Source organism: Lepisosteus oculatus, chromosome 2, assembly GCF_040954835.1.
Source record: "Lepisosteus oculatus isolate fLepOcu1 chromosome 2, fLepOcu1.hap2, whole genome shotgun sequence".
Classification (NCBI taxonomy): domain Eukaryota; kingdom Metazoa; phylum Chordata; class Actinopteri; order Semionotiformes; family Lepisosteidae; genus Lepisosteus; species Lepisosteus oculatus.
In genome coordinates, this window is record NC_090697.1 from 2,783,860 (window position 1) to 2,809,180 (window position 25,321).

Genomic DNA, 25,321 nt, shown 5'->3' on the forward strand with positions numbered 1-25,321 from the left:
TTCCAGACCTGGGGTGCTGTCTGTGTGGAGTCTGTATGTTCTCCCTGTGTTTGTGTGGGTTTCCTCTGGGTGTTCTGGTTTCCAGAGATATAGTAGTAGGTTTGTTAGCTTCTGGGAAATTTCGCCTGAATGTGTGTGTCTGTCTGTGTGTGCCCAGCGATGGACTGCCTTGTGTCCTTTACTTTCCAGGATAGACTCACACTCCCCTGTCACCATGTATGTGATAAAGCGGATAGAAAATGGATGAATTGAATGAAGAACAATAGTTATACAGTATCTGTTTCTATGGAACAAGTAATAGGTTTATTCCATGCTGAAAAAAAGAAGAAAGAGAACACAACGTTTCGGCCGTGGAGCCTTCTTCAGGTGTGAGAGAGACAGGGCAGTAGGCAAAGGTAAAGTAGCTGGAGAACAAAGGTTGGGAGGGAGGAGGAGTGAGAGGCGGGAGCAGGGGACAGAAAGAGAGGCCAATCAAGAGGTGTGAAGTCAGAATGGGTGCAGAGAGGTGTGAAATGAAACTTCCAATGAATGGAGAAAATTTAAAAGAACAGTAATCTGTCGTTAAGGGAAGGGAGAATGTGTGATCCTAACTGCAGAATAATTTTAGTTTCGGTGGTCTTTCTGATGTATGAGTTCGGAAAACCGTCTTTGAGAACACAGACGGAGAGATTAGTGTGGTCGTGGCCGTCAGAGGTGAAATGAGAAACAATGGGCTTGGAGAGATCTTTAATCTTCACAGCCCTGACGTGTTCTCTGAAGCGGTCTCCGAGTCTCCTTCCTGTTTCACCAATGTAGATGGCTGGGCATTTACTGCAAGAGATACAGTAAATAAGGTTGCTGGAGGTACAAGATGCTGTCTGGGTGATCCGGAATTGTCCTGAGGGGCCTTGAATGAGTGTGGTGGTGGCTGTGTACTTGCAGGTGATACAGCGAGCTCTGTTGCAAGGGAAAGTGCCTGGTGTGGATGGTTGTTGAGGGCGGTCAAGGGAGCTGTGAACAAGGAGGTTACGCAGATTAGGTGGTCGGCGATATGAGATGATAGGGCGATCAGAAAAGAGGGCCCCAATGGAGGGATCATCCTGTAGGATGGAAAAATTCTGGTTAATGGTCCTGGGGATAGGAAGTGTGTTAGGGTGGTAAGGAAGCACCAAGGGAATGCGGTTGTTACGGCGGGAGTTCCTGATCGGGTTGATGGTCCGGGGGGTGTTTTTGGCTCGGGCAAGGGCCCTGTCAATCACACTGCTGGGATATCCTCTGTTGATAAAAAATGAGTACATTTCGAGGGCTTGGTTCTCGAAGTCGATGTCGTCGCTGCATAGTCTTCGTAACCTAAGGAACTGTGAAAAAGGAAGAGAGTTTTTAGTGTGGTTGGGGTGAAATGAGCTGTACAGGAGGTAGCTGTGTGAATCCGTGGGTTTGTAATAAACTGAAGTGGAAAGTCGGGGGTAGTTGATAGACAAGTGGATGTCTAGAAACGGAAGAGTGGTGGAAGATATGTGAACTGTATATTTGAGGGACGGGTGGAAGTTGGTGAAATGGTGCAGGAAGAACTCGAGCTGATCGTTGGAGCATGTGGCGGCACCGACGCAATCATCAATAACGCAAAAATCTGTTTCTATGGACACCTTCTGTGTGTAATAGCAGTTTTCTGCTGCAATGTTAAACAAACTATCAGAATTCAAACATTTATAAGGTCGATTCTGAATTTTAACCCAGTGTGTGAGAGAAGGCTTGACTTATTTTATAATTTGGAGTAAGGGGAAACAATACCAGAAAGCGTTTTTACCCAGAGAATTTGTGGTCCGTGGGTATGACCACATGTTTTGAAATTGAATTGCTTTTTTCTGTTCTTGTTCCAGGCAGGAAGGTAATGAAACGTACATCACTGCGTGCATTTCTGTGCGAGTTAAAGTAAAGCCATGTGACTTAGAGTTTTACCAGTAATCTTTCAGTGGGTCTGTCAGCGTCGGACACAAGGTGATGATATTGAGATTAAGCCATCGTGCTGGAATAATATAATAATGGGAGATGTAATTAGGTACAATAAGTGGAAAAATGACGATCCCTTGAGATGATAGGTCATTCAAATCCCAGCTGTGTTCCGGCAGAGCTCTCAGCTTGCACTGGATGTGATTGGTGCCCGATAAATCAAGATGACGCTTTGCCAACTTCAGACAACAGTAATAGCTCAGCACTCTGCAGGGGCCTGTCTGGCGGCTGGTGTTGTACACTCTGGGCAAGGAAGTTTGCCAGAGGCTGGTGTAATCAGCAGATTAATATGCTATTTTATGCCCACCACTGGTAATCAGATGAGACAAAATATTATTTGTTAACGAAAAATAGTTTTCTTAGTAATAAGGTATTGAATGTGTACATGACTTCTGAAATTTCAGCCTCTCAGTAGCATTGACAAGTCAACATGAAAGTGTGCTATTCAGTTTGGTTAATAGTGTTGAAAGACAGGGCAATACAGAGGAAGCATTGCTGCTTGGTAGCACTGGGAGTCGGGGGGGTCCAGACCTGTGGTGCTGTCAGTGTGGAGTCTGTATGTTCTCCCTCTGTCTGGTTTTCCTCCCACAGTCCAAAGTCATACTGGTAGGTTAATTGGCTTCTGGAAAATTGGCCCCACTGTGTGTGTCTGTGTGTGCCCTGTGATGGACTGGCGTCCTGTCCAGGGTGTACCCCGCCATGTGCCCTTTGCTTGCCAGGATAGTCTCCGGCTCCCCGTGTCCCTGGAAAAAGATTTCTACTCTGGATAAAGTGGATAGAAAATGGGTGGATGGATATTGAAAGTAGTGAATAAAACAAACGGACATTTTAAAAAAGAAGATGCAGCTTTGAAGCCTTTATTCACGTGGCCTGAAACAGGATATGAAACAACGATCACATTTTTCGGCTTCAAGATGAAACAGCGTGTATGATTAAAACTGGTAGAGAGACAAACAGTAGTTGCTGCCTACTATAGAATTTGGTGCTAAACGAAGGATTGGTTTTTTGGCAGTACACAGCCATACACTATTCCGAAAAAGTGAAGGTGCTTTTGAAAAGAAGTACTATTTTCCTGTTCTTCAGTGTTGTACAGTCACCTCAAATTAGAGTTGGAGTATTAGTTCAGCAATAAGAACAGCAGGTTCTGACATTAACGCATGGTCGCAATGAAATTAATGGGTCACAGGTTCAAGACTACATCCAGAATAAATGCACTGTGCAAGATGATTCAAACTCAAGGGAAAAATGGTGGTGATGGTCAGCTGTGATTTGGAGAGGTAAGTGGATTTGCAATCATTTGTATTTAAGAGGTTAGTACTATATTATTTAATGGCATTTCTGAACGCTCATGTTCTCGTGCACTCTGGGTATCCAGGTCAGCTGCATTTTAAGGTCATTTGAAAGCAGCAGCACCTGAAAAGTTAGTTAGTCTAGTTAAGGACGGGAACCAGATAGAGTGTGAATAACTGAACTGGAACAAAATCCTGTAGACACTGGCCCCGCAAGTTTAAATTTTATGTTGTGGAGTTCTTTTTATTGCACATTAAAATTGTACTGAGAACTCAAATAATGAGTTTCTACATTTCAGCTGCTATTTCACTACATTCTTCATCATCTTAGAATGTTTGAGTCTTTGTACCATCCACTGTGTATTTCTTAGTGTCACTTGCGTATTGTTGGACATGTGTGAATATATATCTCTTTTTTGCTTACTTGGACCATAGCTGTTTTTTGTTTTGGAGTCCAGAAACTGAAAAGCATGTGCAAAAGTGTCCATGCTTTGCATGTCTCACCATACGCAGAATACTGATGACAAACATTTCTCCAGCACAGATTCTGAGCTGCACAGTGCGGAGCACAGTGTGAACAGTGCAAGCTTTGTCTTCTGTGGTACAGCTGAGGCATCGGTAAATACAATTGTTAGAGGGTATTCATCCAGAAAATGTGGCATTTTTAGTAAGATGTGTAACATTTGTAGTTTTCTGTAATATTTATAAGGTGTAAAAAAGCTATTGTTCTTCCTTATGTGCTTTATCTTTATAGTAAATTCTAAAAGGAAATACAAGAAATGTGTTGGAGTGGGAGCTCCAAGCCCTTATTTTGTCTGTTCGGTGAATTTGTTTTTTTTCACCCCCACAGTAAAGAACATTTGTGGTTCTTTAAGGAACTATTAAAACTGACATTGCTGTATTTAGAACATCGTTCCTTCTAGCATTTAAAAATAAAAGTCGAACCAGTTTCGTTTAGAGCGGTTGTTTGCGTGCGAAACTCATTTTTGTTTGTGCTGAACCTGCTCTTGGGTTTCAGCTTGAGAATCCAGCTCTGCCTTTTTTCCCCTCCCTTGACATGTAGCTGCCAGTGCCGGCTCACGCAATTAGTACCCAGTGAGGCATGGTTGTCTCTCAGACCAATTAGAGCACGAAGGCACACGACTCTGGAGGCCTGTCTCCCGGGCCTGGTGGGGACTGGGACCTGCATGGCCGTCGCAGCAGTAGGAAAGCTGTGGAAAATGACTCTGCCTTGTGCCTGTAGTACATGGCAGAGAATGTAGCATATTGTGGTGGTGCTATTGCAGCCACATTACTTTCTGATGTGGACAGATGTATACGTGACCTTTTTTTTTTTCCCCAAAAAAAAAGTTTTTTTTCATTCATAAAAAGCCGTAATATAGGAATTTGGAAATAGTCTTAATAGTCCATGAGTCTGTTTGTGTATCTGTACACTACACAATGTTATCTTCTGTCCTGTAGGACAACCTATTTATAAGGGGACTGTATTGAGTTCTATGCGGGCCATGTGCTGTAGAAAGGTTTCTTAGTTCAAGCTCTAATCTTATTATTAAAGATCACTATTCTAAAATAATGACTATGACATATCTGTACTGCTACTATTGCTGTGTATTTGTAGAAAAAAATGTTTAAAAATAGTGCCAGAATAGCTACATATTTTTTGGAAAATATTTGCTGGCAGGTAGGATATTTAAATAAAAAAATGGGTACAAGTGCTGACAGCTGCTCTTGACCCCAGATTTGAAATGCTTGACATCTAATGTGTGCAGGAGTTCAGTACTTATGTCTGATGCCCAGCCAGTCCCAACAGGTCTGCACAGAGAAAAAAAAAATTCTGTTGCTGTGGAATGGCAGGTTGAAGCAAGAGGCAATACAGAAACCCGAAGGTCAAATCAGATGAAATAATGAAATAAGGCCCCCAAAATATATATAAATCAAACAGAGCAATGTGGTCAGTGAATTAAATGTCCTTCAGCTGAAATTGTGAAAACTTAAAAACTAAGAAGCCAGAATAGAAATTTAATTCAGTTAAAAGGGCCTTCCTTAACATACCAAAAGTGTTTAAATACTGCGACTCTATCATTAAATTTATTTTTGCATGCTAATTATTAGTGTTCACCGCTTCAGGAGCTTGTTATTACTGATGGTAATCTCACTGTGCAGCTTCTTATTGACAGCATTGGTGGTTACAGCAACATGTGGGCACAAGTCTCGCAGACATTACATGATATGGACAGCACTGTCTGTCACGGACTTCTCAGCTCCCTAATCTGGAAGCTGCTTTACAGAGGTCATACCTGTGTTCCATGTTGTCAACATCTCTGCCAAGCCATTTTCATGCTTCTGTTAAAGCTCTTGGTTGATAAACCATGTATTAGTCACATAAACCAGATGTAAGGGTATCTGACGGGGATGTAAAATGTATCCACCACAATACCGTGCATATTGTAACTTCCAAGCTTTTGCTCAGAAATAAGTCTAAAAGTGATGAGGTGACACGACATCCTGCTCGATCTCTCACCTTCAGAATGATGGTTAGGCTGCGCAAATCATCACACTTGCCCACACGGACCTGATTGCTTCTGCCTGTAAAAGTCAAATACAGGGTCTCCTGGAAATGTGGGAAGGGAAAGTCATTCAGTGGCAGACCCCTGGAGGCAGTCAACAGGAGAAGTGTCTTAAGAAGCAGAAGATGGACGAGTCCTGTGGAAGAAGGAAGTCGGCAGGTTTTCACGTCATAACATCTTTCATCTTACACACAACATGATGTTCCTGGTTCTGTCTAAAACTGAGAAACAGATCTTTGTCACAGTTTTTAAGCATACTCTTACCTATGTGTGATATGTTCGTAAATGTCAGGTTCTTGACAAACAGAGACAGGCAGCACTTACCCAATAAACTTTATTGTTGGTATCATATCGGTAAAGGTTATGAAGCACCTTGAGATTTGGCAGAATGTGCTGATGGCTTGTGGAGTTGATGGAATTCAGACTGTGGATCTCTGATGACTAGAAGACGTAAAAAAATGAGTCATGCTCTGTGGTCCTCAGTTTGAATGTTTGTGATTGTTTTAAATCACTAAAGAAGATGTATAGCACGGACAAATGGTGCAAAATTGATGCTTTGTGTAATTCACAAGCTCTGTGTTGTAGTGAATTGCTTTTGTACAGTATCTTCATAAGCATGGATGTACTTCAATAGTATAATAGTACTTAATAAACCTTGTTGTATCCCTTCCTCTAAATTGAGCAAATAACAGTCAGTTAAACATGAAATACCGTTACACAAATGACCATCAAATATTTGAACTTGACAGAACTAGAAAAAATTAATACAGAAACAAAAACAAATTGGTTTCTCTTAAATACCATCTGAAGTGTACATAAAATTTATCTTGAATAAAAACAGGCTTGTTTAGTATAGTTTACCCATTTAAGCCTTGACATGACCCTGTTTAAGCAGAACCTATTACCCTCATTGTTCAGCATGTATCTGCCAGAGTCATTAAGAGACGGCCCAGGCTTTTGATTATTCCAACCTGCCAAATTCAATTAAGCATAGTCCTAGTTCATATTTTGGTTTTTCTAAAGGCTTTCCCTACCAATCTTTAATGTTCATTACATGCTTTTTTCAGTGGTGCCTATTCCTTGTTCACTGATATGCATATATACTGGTTTGCATAATTAATGAATTTTATGTGCTGCAACATTTGGAGCCAACAGTGATTCCTAATCATCTATAATAACATTGAGAATAAATCTGAAATAATTAGAAATGAATAGATGGCTACATTTCTCCCTTCATGAACATGTCTAGTTTTATTTAAATGTTTAAAACATACCAAAAGAACAGATCTACTAACCATGCTGATCTTTTCCATGGTAGAGAAATGGCATGCATGCATGACACCCACTTTCTCTAAATCCTTTGATAGAAAAGAAGTTAGATATCGGAAGATTTTTAGAGTCCCCAAACCTTTGTGATATCGGTACTCCTGGAGTAGGTCACAGCTTCAGTATTTCAGTTTATATCCATAGTACTCTTGCTCTGTAAGTGTACTGAGAGTCAGTAAAACGCAACAAATGGTTCAACTACTCATTTAGTGCATTTGTAATGTAAAGATAACAAGCGTATTTTTTTCAATTTTTGGATTTTCCACAATCTTCGTTTCTTCAGAAGGTTCCTTGTTAGATTGCTGGTCAGACTGATCAACTGCAATTTCTTTTTCTTAATTGCCCAAGTGGCACCATGGCATCCGTGTTGACTCAGTGCTGGACAGTGTTCTGGTGTACAGGTTCCTATGATCACAAGCTCAGGCAAAGCTCCAGTATAGAGCCCAAGCCACTGCAATAGGAGCTCAGAGCTTTAAGAACATTGACTTTAATTCTGTCTTTTTGGTTGCAAACCATATACAAATGAGTATGTGACTCAATCTGTCTCATGCTTATCCCCTTTATTAACTGTGTTCCCCAAGTCTCATTTATCCCTGTCTTAAAAAAATCTAGAGTTAAGCTATAACTCAGTAAATCAATTAAATTAAGGTCAGTGGAACTTCAGAGCAGGGTGAAAATGTATTCCTAATCTGACGATAGGATGGCATGGTGATGCAGTGGTTCAGTACTGCTGTCTTGCAGCGCTGGGGCCCTGGGTTCAGTTCCAGACCTGGGGTGCTGTCTGTGTGGAGTTTGTATGTTCCTCTCTCAGTCCAAAGTCATGCTGGTAGTTCAATTGGCTTCTGGAACAATTTGGTCCCGGTGTGTGTGTGCCCTGTGGTGGACTGGAGTCTCTTCCTGTTGCTTGCTGGTCCAGGCTCCAGCTCCCTGCAGCCCTGTATTCAGGAACATAGGTAGAAAACGGATGGATGCTTATGATATTGTGACCTGCTGGAGGTTTGCAGTTGTCACATTTTCTGATCTTCATACATGTGCTAAAACATGCTGGAGGAAATCAATACGTGGAGAGTGTTTTAAAGCTGTAAAAAATTAAATTGTGTTTCTACATTTTGGAGAGTGATACAGTAGGGATCAAGTAGGATTAGTTCAAGATGTGAAGTAAATTACTGAAAACATGTAGAAAAAGGTTTGGATTAAATCCATTCAGGAGTAAGTAATATGAGTTGTTATGGGACATTTAATCAAAAAGCTCTCCAAAACCCAGTCATGGGTATCTGAAGCAAATATAAATTAAGTCTCATTAGACTGGACCTGTCTTTGAAGCATCAGTGCGTTTTTATATTAATTTTTCATTGCTTAGGCAGCCAGACATGTATGCCTGACCATACTTTGTGCACTTTAGAACATCTGTCAAAAATCTAGTCCTCTTAGTATACATTATTAATACAATATGTGTATATGTGAGTGTGTGCAACAATGGATGTTTGCAAGACTGCTTGCGATTGTTTTGTATTCTCCCCTTTATTAATGCACGGTGATATATTTTAGCATTACCACGCTCTGCAGTACATCCCATGACGAACCCAGTCAGGTATTTGTGCACACTCATTTTTATCTCCGGTTTCCTGAAGAAATTGTTCACTGCGATGACTGGTTTTTCTTCAGGTGTGATGAGCAGTAGGAACCGAGGATCACGTTCAGGCTGATATTCTACTTACAGAGATCTCTCCTTTTCTGGAATATGACTTTTTAGAAAATGTAACTTGGAGCCTCTTTGGGTTTATCTTTGCTAGTTTTCACTTAAATTTGTAGCAGGCAGTACCTTTCACTGTTACCACTGGATGGGAGTTCCTAAACCTCAGTTAATGCTTTTCAATAAAGGATTGTCTGTTATTTATGATGTTTACTCATTTATTTAGGATTTTGTTCTCCAAATGCTTCTTGTATCAGCAGAGAGTCTTTGCTTGTTAAATCAATCACACTGCCTCCTTGACCGTCCTTTCCGACTGGATAAGACTGTTTAACAGTAACTGTTGAGATGGGGAGAAAAAGGCTGCAATTAAAATGTTTGATGTTGGGTGTCTTTTCATGGGATGATTTATTAAACCGGCATACCATAAATATTTTACTCTCTCTACAAAAACGAACAAAAATGCATCAGTATTCTTTTTTTTCAATGTAGCAATCGTTGTTATTGTTCTTTGTCCCTTTTGATTTTCCTGCAGGCCTGGAAAATAAATTGCCTGTGGAGGTAGTGTGTTTGTCCCCATTGTGGGGACCGATTCAGCTCAAATAGTTGTATAATACCATTAGTGTCAAAGGACCTACACACAGATAGTTCACAAAGTTCTGTGGGGATTTTACTATAATGCGAGTGGCCTGTTAAATTCTGCTCTGTTAGCAAATGTTAAAGCTGCCAAGCGGCCATTAAACACAGAATGCTGAGCGGGTGTTGGGAATGTTTCTGGGTTTTCAGTGTTGTATTGACTCCATACTGCAATGCCAAAAATTCAAGGTTGAAGTCAGGAGCATCTACTTGTTCTACCTTTTTGAATGAAAAAATAAATATCACATTTCACTTTTAAAGTACATTTTCTGACAGAAAATATAAGAACATAAGGAAGATTAAAAACAAAAAGCTGTTCGGCAGAACTAATATCACGCTAGTTATTGTAAGTTTTTTAAATCTAAAAAGATTTAGTTTGTGTTGTTTTTTCAGTTAAGTAAATCTTTACAAATCTATTTTTTACTGTGGTTTTTCTGTGTAGTAAATGAGAAGCCTTCTCTGAGAGGAATTGGCATGGTGGTGTTCTTCATCAGTGGACCAGCCTGTGTTCAGTGCTTCAATTGCACTTGTGTGACACTAATGTACCTTCCCTTCCAATGAAGTGGGAAACGAATTAGAAGTTTCCATCTCTGGAAAAGTCAGAAGTGCAAAACCACAGGACATCACTAGTGTAATATTTAATAAATCAACTACCGTGACACCGCAATTCTGTAACTTTTGAAATAATAAATGGCATAACTTTATTTTGTTGTCTTTCTAGAAACGGGCAAAGGGCCTAATACTTTTTCAGAAAGTTTGCGAACATCTCAATCTCCTGGAGAAGGATTACTTTGGACTGGCGTACAAAGACAACACTGACCAAAAGGTAATGTATTATTGGCACTGGCATGCCATTTATAACTAATGTGTGTGAAGCATTTTACTTGCCTGTGATAAGTGGTTAGATACAACTCCATAATAATTATTAAAGACAGATCAACAACTTTGGCTTGCAGATAAATTACTAGGTGGTGTTTAGGTTGGCAAAATAAGGCTCCTTTTCGCAGGATTCTTTACAGATCCCACTCACAGAAAACCAGTGAATTACAGTACCTAGACGTATTGTAGAAGAAAATCCACTTCAGCTGATTTATTTTGTATGATTGCAGCGAGTTATCTTCGTGCATTATTAAATATTTCAGTCTTATTGATGCAGGAATGGATTTAATTGAAAGTTGGACTCTACAACTCTAGTTTTATTCACTGCATTGACTTGTGGAGGTCACTAGACATTTAAAGACCATTTTATTTGAGTAGTTTGCAAAAGGTGCACAATATTAGTAGCGTGATAATCTTTTCATGAATTATTTAAGTACATTATGAAACCTAATTACTGAAGAGATTGCTGTTGTCAGTCTAGTCAGGTGATTAAGGCTGAATTCTGTATTTCCTGCCTGCACCTTTTGCTGTGACGAGGTCCCTCTGCAAGAGCTTGTGGTCAGGACCTGATTAAAACGACAGCTGTGGAGTTCTGTAAATGTTCTGAAACTTTCATGATTGGACAAGTCCTTGCTGAAATTTTTAAAGGCTAAATTTCTGTTTTTGCAGTTAAGTTTTAAAGCATTACTGAGAGAGGAGGGATTTGTGTAGATCGGTTTGCCATGGAAAATGTGGCACATCTTTTACTCACTGTCTTATACCTTTCAAGCAGCCGGTTAGCCAAACTAAGGTAGTCATCACACACAGTCCAATCATGATCACATTCCGGCTACTTATGAGGGAAATCAACAGCACATCCATAATAAAATGCAAAAGGCCGAAAAGACAAGCAGGATGGCTGATTCCTCCAGTCTGAGCTCAGTGCAGAACTGCATCCCTGGTTATAGGAGCAGCTGTTCTTTATCTGCTCGGCCTTCCATTACATGGGCACAAGTTTCTTGAAGTCCTTGCCCTCTCTAGCCTGTGTTGCCACAGCACTGTAGCTTTCTAAGTCCCTTGTGGGCCAACTTTTGTATTTCTGCTTTATTTGGCATAGGAGAATGAGAGCTAGGAAGCCTAACTGAAATTTTGAATTAAGCGAAAGGTTCGGGTTTTAAAGAGAACGAATACTGTAATATATCATGTTCAGGTACAGAGTTATGGGATACTCCATGTGTTTTTCTCAATCTGTGTTCATCTGATTTAAAGATTTAAATCGTTTCCATTTGTACCCAAGACCCTGATATAAATCAGGCTTTTGATAAACCTTACTTTAATTTGTTACCTCTTTATGAACACAAATCGATTCAACATGTACATGAGTATGGCAGGAAAAGTACAAAGTGGAGTAGAATTTGTGAAAGTTTTTTTTTTTTCGGATGCTCTAAATCTCATCATCTCCTAAATATACCATCCCCAATATGCCATGATACCCTAAATTGACTAAAAGGTTTAAAAATGTTGATCTTCAAGCCAGATCTCATTGAATCTTATTTTTATATACTACTGTATGTAACAGCCTTCATAAGACAGGTGTTGTTCTGTATGTTGGAGCAAGGAGCAAGGAAACTAAATACCATTCTCCCTTATGAATTTACATGACAAACATGACCTCCATCTTATGTTTCTTGGGAGCCAATTGCTGTGATGACTCTTGGTTATGTGTGTTGCGAATTAGTATTTTGTTTTATGTGGGTAAAAACACTAGAGAAACATTTTTGTGGAAGATTGTTCTGGAGTTGTTATAATATGCACCAATGTGGAACTGTATGCAGTATCCGGTGTGTTTTCCAACTTGTACTTGGAAAAAAAGTGTTAGATTTGTTAGGAAAGGTGTTCCATTTTAAATTATCCTAATTCAGCGAAAAATGACCAAAGATTCGCAGCTGATATGTTTTGAATGACGGTTGGCTTATTACACTCCTTTATTTGTTGTCTAAAAATATGTTTTTGCTGCGTCAGATGGAAGTATTTCATAATGGTACTCAGATCAAGGAATCACAGTACACTTATTTCAGAAACTATGAAAAATGTTTGTTGAAATAAAAAAGTACCTTAGGAAGTTAATGTGAACTAAAATGTTTCAGGCTGTCAACAAAGAATCCTGTCATCAGGGGCACGCTTGTCTGACTCTTAGTTACAAGCTTGCAGTATTGTCTGGGGAGCCAACAGCCATGGCTACAGACAACCTAAATTCCTTAGAGATCATGATATTTTGTTGGCCTTCAAAGATTCTTGCTGTTTTTGCCATTACATCATCATGGCCTTATTGTTCTGCAAACCCTGGATTCTTCATAGGATCCCACACAATAAAATATTTTTTTCTTTCTTTCTCCAAAATGACTTTGATATTTCAATTTCATTTTATTGTAAATTGGGCCTGACCATATTTTATCAGTTAGACTGTTCTGCGGTCCACTTGCACCATTGTTTCTCCGGTTTTATAAAAAGCCAAAAACTAGCAAAGCGGATACTTCCCTCTCTAGCAACTAGATTTAGATTGGGATTTGTAGTGGGCTGACAGAAGCATGCACTGTCAACTCTTAATATGTACTGTACGACTGGTAATGCATGCTTATAGGTTTTACATGGGAACAACTGTGGCTATTCACATCTTTTTCCTTACTTAATGCTTAGAAAGGTCATTTTTGTTTACCTTGCCTTTCAGTGTTGGCTGGACCCTTCAAAGGAGATCAAGAGGCAAATTAGAAGTAAGTGTTGTTAGACGTTCTGTTTCTTTTTAATTAATTTTGCATGCATGGACGTTGCTACAGTAAGATTAGTACTGTGATGAACCATTTTTAGCTCCAGAAAATTGTGGCATTTGTAGGTTTGCAGAAAGTAGCTGTCAGCCATGGAGGGAGTGTTGTGTGTTTGCGCTGCACATTACATTACACATTATATTACTTTTTTTTACATTGCTTTTTTATAAACTCCCACACTTGCTCTCAAGAAAACAAAAACTATGCAGTCTGCATGAATAAAAGCTTCACATTTCTATTAATTGAAATTTCAGAAGAACGTTTTCACTTTTGTGCTTATTTCTAAAGATGCTCATTCATCTTTATAAATGTGAAAGTATTTTCCTCAGCACTGAGCAAAATAATACTAGACTGTTGAAGCCAGTTTTTAGCAGTCACTGGACTTATGATAAATCCTGGCAGAAGCGTGCCAAGCTTAGGTCTGATACGTCAAGGGGAATTTCATTTGTATCCCTGGAAACTGCTGTGAGGTTCTGCCCTTTATATTTTTGACTGTTAGCTTTCTCACATAATGTATCCATTTACATCATCACCAGGTTCTCATGGCTGGGCATATGTCCAAATATAAGTATTGTGTCTTCCAAACGGTACAGCTGTGTTAGAAACTGTCTAACCTTTTGGAATTGTGCCTAGAGAAATACTTGAAGTACTCATTATTTTTGTGTTGTTATAAAAACATACATTAAGAAAAGCTAGGTAGGTTAAATTTTCGTCACGTTAAAATTCCTACATGAAGTACAGGTTTTACTGGGTTTGTGGATGCTATTTTAGCAAATAGTAAGGTAGTAGTGCATAAGTAAAGTCCTGTCTATATTCTGTTTCAGTATTTATTTTATTCAGTGCCTTTACATGGCAGGCTCTGTCAGAGAACATGATGGAGTCATGTAACCGGTAGAACAGAGTACTTACGACCAAGCACTTAAAAACAAGCTATCCATGCAGACCTCAAGCCACTTCTGCTTGTGAGTATTCGTGCTTAGCTAGAGGTTTTTGTAACAAAAAAAGTGATAAGCAAAATTATAAGGACGTGAAGGATTCCAAACAAGCAGCGCGGATCAGAAAGAAGTAGAAGTCTGCGACTGAAGCACAGCGAACATTCATGTGAATATTGAAAGCAGATCGCTGTGTGTCAATATTTATTTTCCATCATAATTAGTTATTGCCTTGGGACAATCCTGGGGGGGTCATGCTGATTTACAGTATGTTGTCTAGGTTTCCTCAAGCCATATGTTTAAATCTTGGGTAAAATGTTAAGTGGTTGGATTAAATTTTACATGCTGTAACATCCAAAACACGAGTTAAGATACAAGATGGGGCATAAAAACATGCAAAGAATAAATAACATTAAAACAAGAATGTTAACAAAAATGTCTATACGTGTAATTTAGAAACACCATATCTGAGCAAGTTTTTGAGTCATTGATATATCTAGGAAGGGAGCTCCAAAGACGTCATGGCTCAGGAGGTATGGTCTTCCTCTGGGCATCGCTCTGTCCTTGATGCGCAGAGAGGGTCATATTTGTCAGAGCAAGTTCCATTCTGTCACACGTGATGAGAAAGCTAGTCCTTGACGTCAGTTGAGGTCAGGCTATTTGAAGCCTTGAAAGTAAGAGCAAAATCTTGTCAGTTCAGATTTTAGCTGCTAACATATGAAAAGCCTGATGATATTTGATTTGTTTGCTTTCTTTGCAGAAAAAATCCCATGCAATACTATTTTTACATATATTGCAGCCTATGTTCTAGCTTTGTAGGAACAGCAGCAAACGGAACATTTCAATAATCAAGGCTTAATAGCAAGAAATAGTTGCGTGTATCTGCCTAATTCATAATGAGCATAGAAACAACTGAAGAAATGTGAGGTGTAGTATGCAGATATATATGTATGTTATCAGCATAACTATTACAAAATGAATGCCCTGATGAGTAATTATTTGGGAAAGTGTCAAATAATAGTCATGCAGATATCCTATAGAATGGATCCCAGAAGAATGCCAGAGGTAACACAACTGACCTCATTCCACTAAATGTAACCAGTTAGTTTATATTGCATAAAAATAATGAAACCCCTTTAGAATAGCAGCAAAAAGAACCTTGTCGTTCCCTGACTAAACATGTGATGGTTTTTGATGCCATCAGCCTTGGTATTTTAAGTTCAGCTGAAGCCTGAGTCAGCAGCCATCAGTAGATCATTTATCTAACAAATCTTAACCAAGGCAGTTTCTGTGCTATGTGCTGAAACTATATGTGCGACCCATTTGAAAAGTATAAAAAATAAAAATTGCCCAGACCTCCAATTTAATTAATTTGTGATAGTCATGTCTTTTTAAGGTAATGCTTTTAACATGCTGATGAATTACTTGGTAGGATAGAATCTGGTATGCTACATCTGGTTGCAACATTTTGCCAGTAAATTTGCAATTAGCCTGTAATTACATAAATATTCAGGGACGGGGTCTAAATTAATTTTTCAAAAAAAGGGGCGATTTGTGTGTTTTTTAGAAGTGAGGAGATCATTATAAATCTTATTGTTAAGCTTATAATCGAAGGAAGCAGTGTTAAATAAAATCAGTGGATATGCCAATATATCACTTTTCACTGGGAAAATGCTCTTTTAAATTAAGCTTTTAATGGCAACTATATGTGTTCTATAAAAACCATTGCCCCATCTGTACTCTCTAACAGAACTTTTACACTTTTGCATTTGACTTTCAGAGAAATCAAAGGTTATAAATAAAAACTTTTTTATAGAATACATACTGTACTGTATGGTTTCCTATTTGTGTTGTCTTATAACTATAACCCTATCTGCACTCAAAGTAAGGTGTTTCTGTAAGGTCAGAGGTCATGGGCAAGATCTGTAGTGCCTGCTCTATGTTGTGCGTTATGATTAGCTGAGACAGTCATTGACTGTTTTGTAACGTACTGTGCACATAAAGGAAGTATTGCTTGAATTCAGGAGGTTATCTGTGTCTGAAAACATAGTTCTGTTGATTTACAAACCGTCATGAAATGCTTAGTTTTAGACAAAGGTCTAGTTGGTCCTAAATGCATAAGGAGTGATCAGAAATACCAAAATCAAGTACCTAGAAGTCATACAAAGATACAATATAAATAAATAGTGCTAAAATAATTTGCAAATGTAAAACTCTTCTGTAAAGAGCAGCAAAACTGAACTAACAATTACAGACCAATTAAATACGATTGATTGAATACCATTCTCAGTCAATATAGATTCAGAAGTTATACAGTATTTCTTGCTCACCTGACTTTAGTTCTTTGAACAAGCACCAGCATGGATGGATACACAAGGAGCATATAATGTGGCACATTAGGATTTTCAGAAAGTTTTGGTAAAAGTGCTCAAAAATAAATGTATGCAGACATTAACCATTCAAGGTAATGTATCTACTTAGATCACACTTTGGTTCAGGGAACAGATAAGAGGTACAGTAAATGCTCAGACTGTAGAGTGTGGTATTAAGTGGCGTGCTGCTCTTTCTTGATGTCATTTACATCAGTGATCTAAACTGGGGTAAAGTTAGGAACTTAGATAAGTTTGCAGATCACATCAAACTAGGAGAGTTTGCAAAAGAAATTCAAAAGTATTTAGACAACATTCAAGACAGGATAAACACTATATAAAATGAGAAACACCAAGTCAGTTATGAATAATTGAGTGTTTATGTTGAGTTGAGCACCTTTAAAAATTAAGTAGGTACTTCTTTACACAAAGAGTTGTTGGAGTCTGGAAAAGGCCTCCTCACTCTGATGTCAGCCTGTCACACTCTACTTTTCAAAAGAACCCTACGCAGATGGGTTGTTTGTAACCATTATTAACTTACTACAGCGCTTTCACTTGTAGCCCCACTGGAAACTAGTCATATTAATTGCTGCTATCAGATCACTGTGTCCGAGTGTAAGACACTCGTTTGCAGGCCCAGTAACTTTTGGAAGGAGGTAGTGTCTCAGCTCTCATAGCCATTTTGTAGTTTTTCTAAGATGTGACTTTGGAGTGAGTGTGAGCTGAAGCACCTGACGCCTCCAGTATTTAGTCTTGCACGATCCTCAGTCCTCTCTACTCCTATGCTCCCCCAGTTTAACCCCCAGTGTTTTTTTTTCTTATTCCTGGTTTTGGCAGAGCTTGCAGATAATTCCACCTAAATTAATGCCGTAGAAGGTCACGTAACATCATCAACATTTTTTCCAGCTTCCCCCTTTTGCACTTCCTCTGGCAGGCTGTTTTAAATATGTTACACCGATATGTTTCTCCTTTTCCTTTCCTGCCCGCTTCGTAGCTTGTTTCCTCGTCGTTTCTGAAAGAGAATTGATTTATCTTCTTATTACTCATTCTGGCTTGTCTGAAGCTGCACCCCGCCCATGCCAGCCAGCCCCCAAGTTCACGAAAGTCCCCACTGTGTTAGTGGGGTGTGAGGAGCACAGCAGCACACCTGTCTCTGCTCTCACAACAGAGCAGGCTGCTGACGGTCCAGCTTCATCCTACAGAAGGGCGCCTGGGTTAAATATGGGAATGGGGACTGAAAAAAAAGTCTAGTTAAAATAGACCAGCGTGAAACTTTCCTCCAAATCCTGGTTTTAGATTAATTTTTCTTTTGCTTCACTGGGGGACGTCTGTTGGCTTGGAACAGGTCTTTGAGGAAATGGCTTTATCTTTGACTCATGGTTATGAGAAACTTTCCGTGAATTAGTCGTTTCCGTAGAGGATTATCTCATCTGTTTGTTACACTTTTTACTATGAGGTTTTTCATTTTTGTTGAATGTAGTAAATCATGTGTGCACACACAAACATTTTAGTGCACAATCTCATAAAAAGCTCACACTACAATACAAAAATAATTACTCTAAACACATACTGTACAATGAATATTTCCTGTAATTTCTCTAGTATCTGGATAATACTTATAGCAGTTTCTTGTTCCAGCCTCAGACAGTACTGGGATGCATGAGAAAGGATCAGATACGTTAGATGGTATAAATATACTTTGTGTCTTTATACTAAAAATATTAACAATGGAATTACCAGCTGGGAAAAATAAGTGATTGCTTTTTGGAGAGATTCATATAGTTTGTGATGGGATGTGATGGTGAAATCAGAGGTTCTCTTCACTCAGAAAGCAGTTCTTCTGTATAAAAGTGTAAAACTCTAATTTAAACCAACATTTCATTTGGAAAGGCAGATCATTTATAGAGATTTATACTTGCTGTGTTTCTAAATGCTTTAAATGATGAGTGATGATATCATACTGCTCTGTGTCTTAATGAAATATTATAGCACCTCAATGTAAACATTGCTACATTACATGATTTGTATTGATACTGCTGCAGAGGAAAAACATGTCATTTCCTCTTTCATAAGCTTTAAAACCATCTGCATATTTTGTATTTTATTTCCAAACTTTCCACAAGCTGACTTAACTCCACAGTCTCGAGTGAAGCAGAATGAGGGTGCTAATAGTGCTTCCTCCATTCGATGAAGCTTATCGTAATAAATTCCTAGTGTGCTTTTGTGTACTTTTCCACAGGTTTTTTGATTTATTTCCTTTTTTTTTATTTGTATAATGTTAACATGCCCAAAGGGGTTGGGCAGCCAGTTGACCTTGGACCCCTAGAGGTTTGTTCTCTCCTTACTAAGGAGTTTTCGGTTCCTCTCCTCTGTTGTCTTCTGGTCTTTTCTGTTCTGTATTCACAACATATAGGGTCACTTGCATTGTTAAGCACCTTGGGGCAACCTTGTTGTGAAAAGCGCTATATAAAAATAAATTGAATCAAATTGAAAATTCACACTTCACAATAATAGGTAACTCAAAAGCTTTGTGTCCAGTCGGGATTTATTTCCTTATGCTTACATTTGAAAAAATTATTGTGCAGGCATATTTAGGTCAATAAGCAGGCAGCACAAAGAGAAGTGTGTGTTTGGAACAAAGTACTCAAAAACACAAATAAACAAAACCCCACTGCATTACAGCCTTTCTTGTGTTATTGTGTTCTTGTTGCTGTATCTCAAAAGCCACATTTGTGAGTACAGAAGAATAATACTACTTATAGAAGAATGTTCCGATTCTCTGAGTTACAAGAGAAAGTTAATTCAAGCTTCTGTGAGAATCAAGGGTGTGGCTGAACCACTTTCACTCATATTGGACATGAACCTGGCTTCTAAACCCAAGATCATCCTGGTAATGGGGCTTTATTTGAAGAGGGGATTGGGCTAAATTGTTTGATTGTGACAGCTTACACTGTACTATGTAAAGAACGGAGCAAAGGACAGAAGTGTCTTAATCTGTCATCAAATATACAGTTTAACTGTTTTGGTTGATAAAACAGAACAACCATTTATTTTTTTAGTTGTTTTTGTAGTATGTGACAATTGATCAGGAATAGTGATTAATCTGTTTGGCTTGGAAATATCAACATTTATGTTTTTATGTGACATAAAATACTGTCTTATCTGACAGCCAAGATGGACTCTGTAATTACAAACTTCAAACTGACCTGTTTGTAGCACTGCCTGAGTCACTCTCTTCATTCTTATTACCACCGTTTGAAAGCACCACATTAAAATATATAGTTCCGTATCTCCACTGAAAACCAAAGTGAGTTGTTGCAGTTTTTAGAGGTTCAGCAAAAAACTTCAAAGCTTGAGGGTTCTCTACTGTGATATAATTGCTTGCAGCTGCTACATCCTCTTGGTGTGTGTTTTTTTCTTTGTACCATGTAGCAGTCTAATAGAGACAGTTCTGGCCCAGTTCCATTGGTGAGAGCATCATGTTTTTGTTACAGCTGTTTGTTAAGAGGATGACAGAGTTTATTGGTACCTTATTTGTAATAGGAAATGAGATGTATGGTTTCCTTCCTTCATGCTTTTTATTTAGATTGTTTAGTTTGTTGAATCACCTTTCTTTTAAAATCTATAAACAATAAGGACAGAATGTAAGTCATTTGCCTATTTTTGGTATATAGATTAGTACAGAATAGTTCAATGGCAAATTTATCTAGGTCTTTTTCTCCACCATAAAATGTAATTAACCAGCTTTTTATACTTTACGTTTTTTCTTCAGACTCTCCTTGGCAGTTTGCCTTTAATGTAAAATTCTATCCTCCTGATCCATCACAGCTAACTGAAGATATAACCAGGTAATCTTCCTTTCTTGTGAACCTTGTCTGAAACAGGCAATAGTTCCCCTTATTACTAGTTCAGGCCATGTTCTGCTTTTAAATGTAATTTAAGTTCTCTGTCTGGGATTTGTGAAAAATACCTCATGATGAACTTAGTCAAGCAAATCTAAAATGCAATTTCTATACTCTGTTTCAGCAACCATAATGTTGACAAATTTGAAACATTTAATGTTCCTTAAATGTTTCAATGTACGTTCCTTACATACTGCATTTACCTGTAAAAAGATTTCTAGCAATTTGTATAAATGTTATGTATTATACAGCATGAAGTTCTGAAAACCATGAAAAAAAACTGACTTTCACTACAGCTCATACAGCTTATTTTATCTAAAAGATCGTATCATTTGTACACGTAGTTAAGTGTGCTCTCAGATGCTAAAAACCATATTTGCTTCTGCTTTTGCATTTCCTTGGCATTGAAGATACTAAATCATGTGTTTATTCTAGCATACTGAAACCTTATTCATTGCTGTTTATGAACGTAGTGCAATAGTGCAGAAATTATTGTTTCAGTATACAGTAATCCCTCAATAAATGAGCTTGAATGACGACAACATGTACAGGGGTTTCTCAATAACTGAGGGATTACTGTTATGTGACCACAAGTAGGTTTTTCTAAAAGGTTTACAATGGAAATGAGAAGTGTTTTTCTCCCCCTCTCGGTGCAGATATTTCCTGTGCCTTCAGCTCCGTCAGGATATTGCTTCGGGTCGCCTGCCTTGCTCCTTTGTCACCCACTCTCTGCTGGGCTCCTACACCCTGCAAGCTGAACAGGGAGATTATGATCCTGAAGAGCACCACCTGGACTACACCAGTGATTTCCAGTTTGCACCCTCACAGACAAAGGAGATGGAAGAGAAAGTGATAGAGCTGTACAAAACACACAGGTTAGGAGGCTAGCAGCTTCATTATCGCTGCTCCGGTACCTCTTACTGTACTTAAGAGCCAGAAACTCCAAGCTATTCTGCTTGCCTTCGTTTCTTAGTTCTTCGCTGCAGTTCTCAGTGTTTTTAACACTCTCACCTGCTTGTAGTCCTCTATCCTCACACCTGCCGTGCAGGCCTGGTCCCTATGGAACCACTTGAAGAGTAGGTTCCTGCTGAGGGTGTCGGTCATTCCAGACCAGCTCCCAATTCACCTCTGAGAGCACCCCTTACAATAGTGTGCGAAGACATTGAAGGAGTGCTTACAGAAAATAAAGTGTAAATCGGGGAGCTGGAGGTTTGGTCCTGAGTGACACTCGTTTTGCTGTGGACTATTATCATTTAAGACTACAAGAAATCCTAAAATGACTGCTATGAGGCAGAATTGTTACATTTGTTAAACAATACAAAAGGAAGCTATGAAAGATCTGATTAAGAGTTAGGTATGATGGTTAATTAATTGTAAGTTTTTTAGAATGAGGAGAGCAGTGTGTTCAGTAATAATAATTGTAAGATGCATGTGGCTGATGTGAATTTTCTTGAGTACCATTGGTGTCCCCTTCAGGGGTCTGACTCCTGCTCAGGCTGATGCTCAGTTCCTGGAAAATGCCAAGAAGCTCTCCATGTATGGAGTGGATCTGCATCATGCCAAGGTAGGTTCTTCTAGACCTGAGTAAGCAAAGAATTTCACTGTGTAACAGTGCTGCGTTTGGCTCAGATTTTCACTTCTGTTGCCATTATGTCTTCAGTTGGAAGAGTTTTTACTAAAGATAAAAGTACAATGGCCATGATTTAATTAAAGTGCCCCCCAAAGATGTCCATGTTCGATGACACTCTTTTGTTTTGAGATTTGTAACGCTGAAGAGGGCATGCATTGTATTTTAGATTTCCTTCTTCGTACTTCAGGATTGTTCTGAGGTCGTGGATGAAGACGTCATGCGTTGGTGGTTTACAGATCTTCCCGTTTTGGCTTTGACATTGACATTTAATAACAAATGGGTTTTTTGTTTGGTCTTCACACACATTTTACAATCATTACTATGAATATACTCCTATGCCAAGGAGCAGCAATTTCCTTTGGGATCATGAAAATAAATAATTAAAGAATGGAAATAGAAGGGGGGCAGTTTATGGGTACATTGGAGATTTCCTTAGTACAACTATTAGATCCACAAACAGGGAGACAGTGTGAAACATATAAGATTTTAAATCTTACTGTCTTTAGTCTGCAGTATAAAAATAGATCTAAAATAGGTCTGTGAAAACCAACTAACTCATGGAAGCAGATTTGATGTGGTTTGTTCCTGTGAAGTGAAGGCTAGTGGAAAATTATATTAGATGATATTTGGAACAGACCGTATACGTATACATCAGCTGTATAAACAAATAATTAAGTATATTTTTGCATTTAGATTTGTGGGTGGAAAAATTAATAAATAAAAGAATTCCATAGATCTCCCTGCCAAGTAATGTTTGAAGGTATTTTTCAATGACTGAATTATTGTTTACAGTAGTTATATCCCTTCCCTTTTATCTCTGTTTTATACAGAGTGTTGACTAACAATATTGCTGGCATGTTTTTTAAATAAATTTCAAGAGCCATGTCTTTATATTATACTCGTCTGATTGTGAACTGGTAGTTTCTGCCACAGTGCATACAGGCTCTATGTGGTGGCCTGAAGCCTTATTAAACAACTGGTATAACATGTGGCATGGTCTTTCCTTTATTTTTATTAATGTGAACTTTTATTCATAAATTTACTTAAGTGCAAATTTAAATTAAGTACAAATTTGTATTCAACACTTACCTTTGAATGTAATGTTTAAACATCGCTAGAATATGAATGATGAAAATTTGAGAAATGCAAACTCTATTCTTAAATACTATTTTTTTTTACCATCCTAGGACTCAGAGGGAGTAGACATTATGCTGGGTGTTTGTGCCAATGGACTGCTAATTTACAAAGACAGACTCCGAATAAATCGTTTCGCCTGGCCCAAGATCCTCAAGATCTCCTACAAACGCAGCAATTTCTATATTAAAATTAGACCAGGAGAGGTAAGAAACAACAGAACTGTTTTTCACCGAAACACAGTGAATGCTAGTACTGCATCAGATAGATTTTCCTTCTACAGACGGTATACTCCATAATAATAAAAGACTCGGTTAGCATCTAGAAGAAAGTCTCTGAAAACAGTCTTGATTGCACAAATGGAAAATCTGAGATTTTTTTTTTTCCCCCCATCCATGTTAAACCTAAATTGTCTGGCATGGCAGTAGTTCTTTTCAAGCAGGTGTTCCATATCTTATCCTATTACACGCTCAGAGGAAGTAATGGATCCAACTGATTTCTTCCAGACAGAGCAATTTGAAAGCACCATTGGATTCAAGCTGCCAAACCACAAGGCTGCCAAGAAGTTGTGGAAGGTTTGTGTGGAGCACCACACTTTCTTCAGGTGTGTGGAGCCCTCTTGACTGAAATCACTGAAATCTGAGTCAGATAGCGTACCGTAGCTTCCTCCTTGCATGTTACTACGAACAAAATGTACCTGAAGTAACTGGATTTTGCACAGGTTTATAGTTTGGCTTTACAGTATGCATTATAGCAGAACGGTAGAGAAGCTTAAGTGCATTTCTGATTTCTATGTCATCTGCTATTTCTGCATCGACAGGAGATCATCTGGCATGCTTGCAGTGCACGACCAAGACTGTATTGAGTAGTAGTTTCATGCTTTGTTGGGTTAAATTAGGGAGAATTTTTGTTCAAAAGACTAAAAAAATATAGCATTAATTTCAGCATTAGTTTTGTCTGATAATGTAATGCCCACGTTTTTTTTTCTAGTACTTTTGGAACCCCAAAAAGACATTACATCATTTGTCAGTAATTCTGATCTTTCACTGCATATTTCAAGTTAATTTTCAAACTCGGATTACAGTATATGGCTACACTCTTTGTGCAGCCAGAATAAAGTTAGGCTTTAGCTCTTCCTTCACATCACAAATGGAGAGCAGATCACTGGGTAATATATGGTTGCACTCCCTCTAGCAACAGCGCTGTACCCCAGTTGAGTTATTTCCAAGTCATTAAATACCCAAGTTACTTACTGAAAGTATTTCAATGCTTGACTTACAGAAACACACTTAAGCAACTTTGAACAGGATAGTTTTCAAGGATTTACTTAACACTATGGTTACTGGGCTTGGTCCACTAATCATTCACTGTGCTTCAGCTACGTGTGGCTTCGATCGTTATCATCGCCGTACTTACTGTTCCAAGCTGGATCCAAATTCATTTCTAATACCTGCCCAGATTTTTTTTATAGTGAAACTGTCTTTTGACAGTTTTTAATTGTATGTTGTGCTTTCAAATCCAATGTTGAAATGTTTTACTTACATTGGAAAACTTGGTATCCACAAGAAACCAAATCTATATTGCACATTTGTGAGATTAAGAGCGATATAGATTTGGTTTCCTTTTGGTTACAGACTAGCTCCTTTATGTTTTTAACTTTTTTTGCTACTTTGCTTATTTTTCCAAATTAATTTAGCCATGTACTGTAGCTCTAGAAAGGAATGACAAATAAAGTAAATTTAATCCATTTATGACAAAATCCAAATGATAAACAGCAACACAAAATGTAAAGTTTTTCATACATGGCTCTAAATCAGAGGTGTATACTTTCAGTTTTATTTATTTTTTAGAAAATGTAAAACTTGCCAATTAATTAAGCATGGTTTAATATATTGTCTCATTAAATTATTTCTTGCCCTCTGTTTCAGTGCCTTTGGAATGGTTGTCTATTGAGTGACCTGTCTTTGAAGTATTGTGAATTGGATGTTCATAATAGTTCTGTCTGACCTGATTTCCTAATGCCCTTTTCCTAAAAACAAAGAATTTTAAATCTTATTTTTTAATTATATATATCATTATATATCAATATATCATATTGTATATATATCAATATATCATCTCTAAAAACAGTGAAGCTTGGTACCAAAGAGACAAAGTGTATAAGTCTTCAGAGATTA

The 25,321-nt window shown here is 38.2% G+C and overlaps 1 protein-coding gene across 19 annotated transcripts in view; it reads left to right on the forward strand.

Moving 5' to 3' along the window:
- The window catches only part of epb41l2 (erythrocyte membrane protein band 4.1 like 2), a 106,378-nt gene that overhangs the window by 54,289 nt on the left and 26,768 nt on the right, over nt 1-25,321 (forward strand). For all 19 annotated transcript variants that reach the window (XM_069195904.1, XM_015359053.2, XM_015359020.2 and 16 more), the window contains 7 exons: nt 10,219-10,323; nt 13,084-13,126; nt 20,251-20,326; nt 21,037-21,255; nt 21,857-21,944; nt 23,198-23,350; nt 23,651-23,748. In XM_069195904.1, coding sequence (XP_069052005.1) covers nt 10,219-10,323; nt 13,084-13,126; nt 20,251-20,326; nt 21,037-21,255; nt 21,857-21,944; nt 23,198-23,350; nt 23,651-23,748 — 782 coding nt within the window. The remainder of the gene's footprint in view (nt 1-10,218; nt 10,324-13,083; nt 13,127-20,250; nt 20,327-21,036; nt 21,256-21,856; nt 21,945-23,197; nt 23,351-23,650; nt 23,749-25,321) is intronic.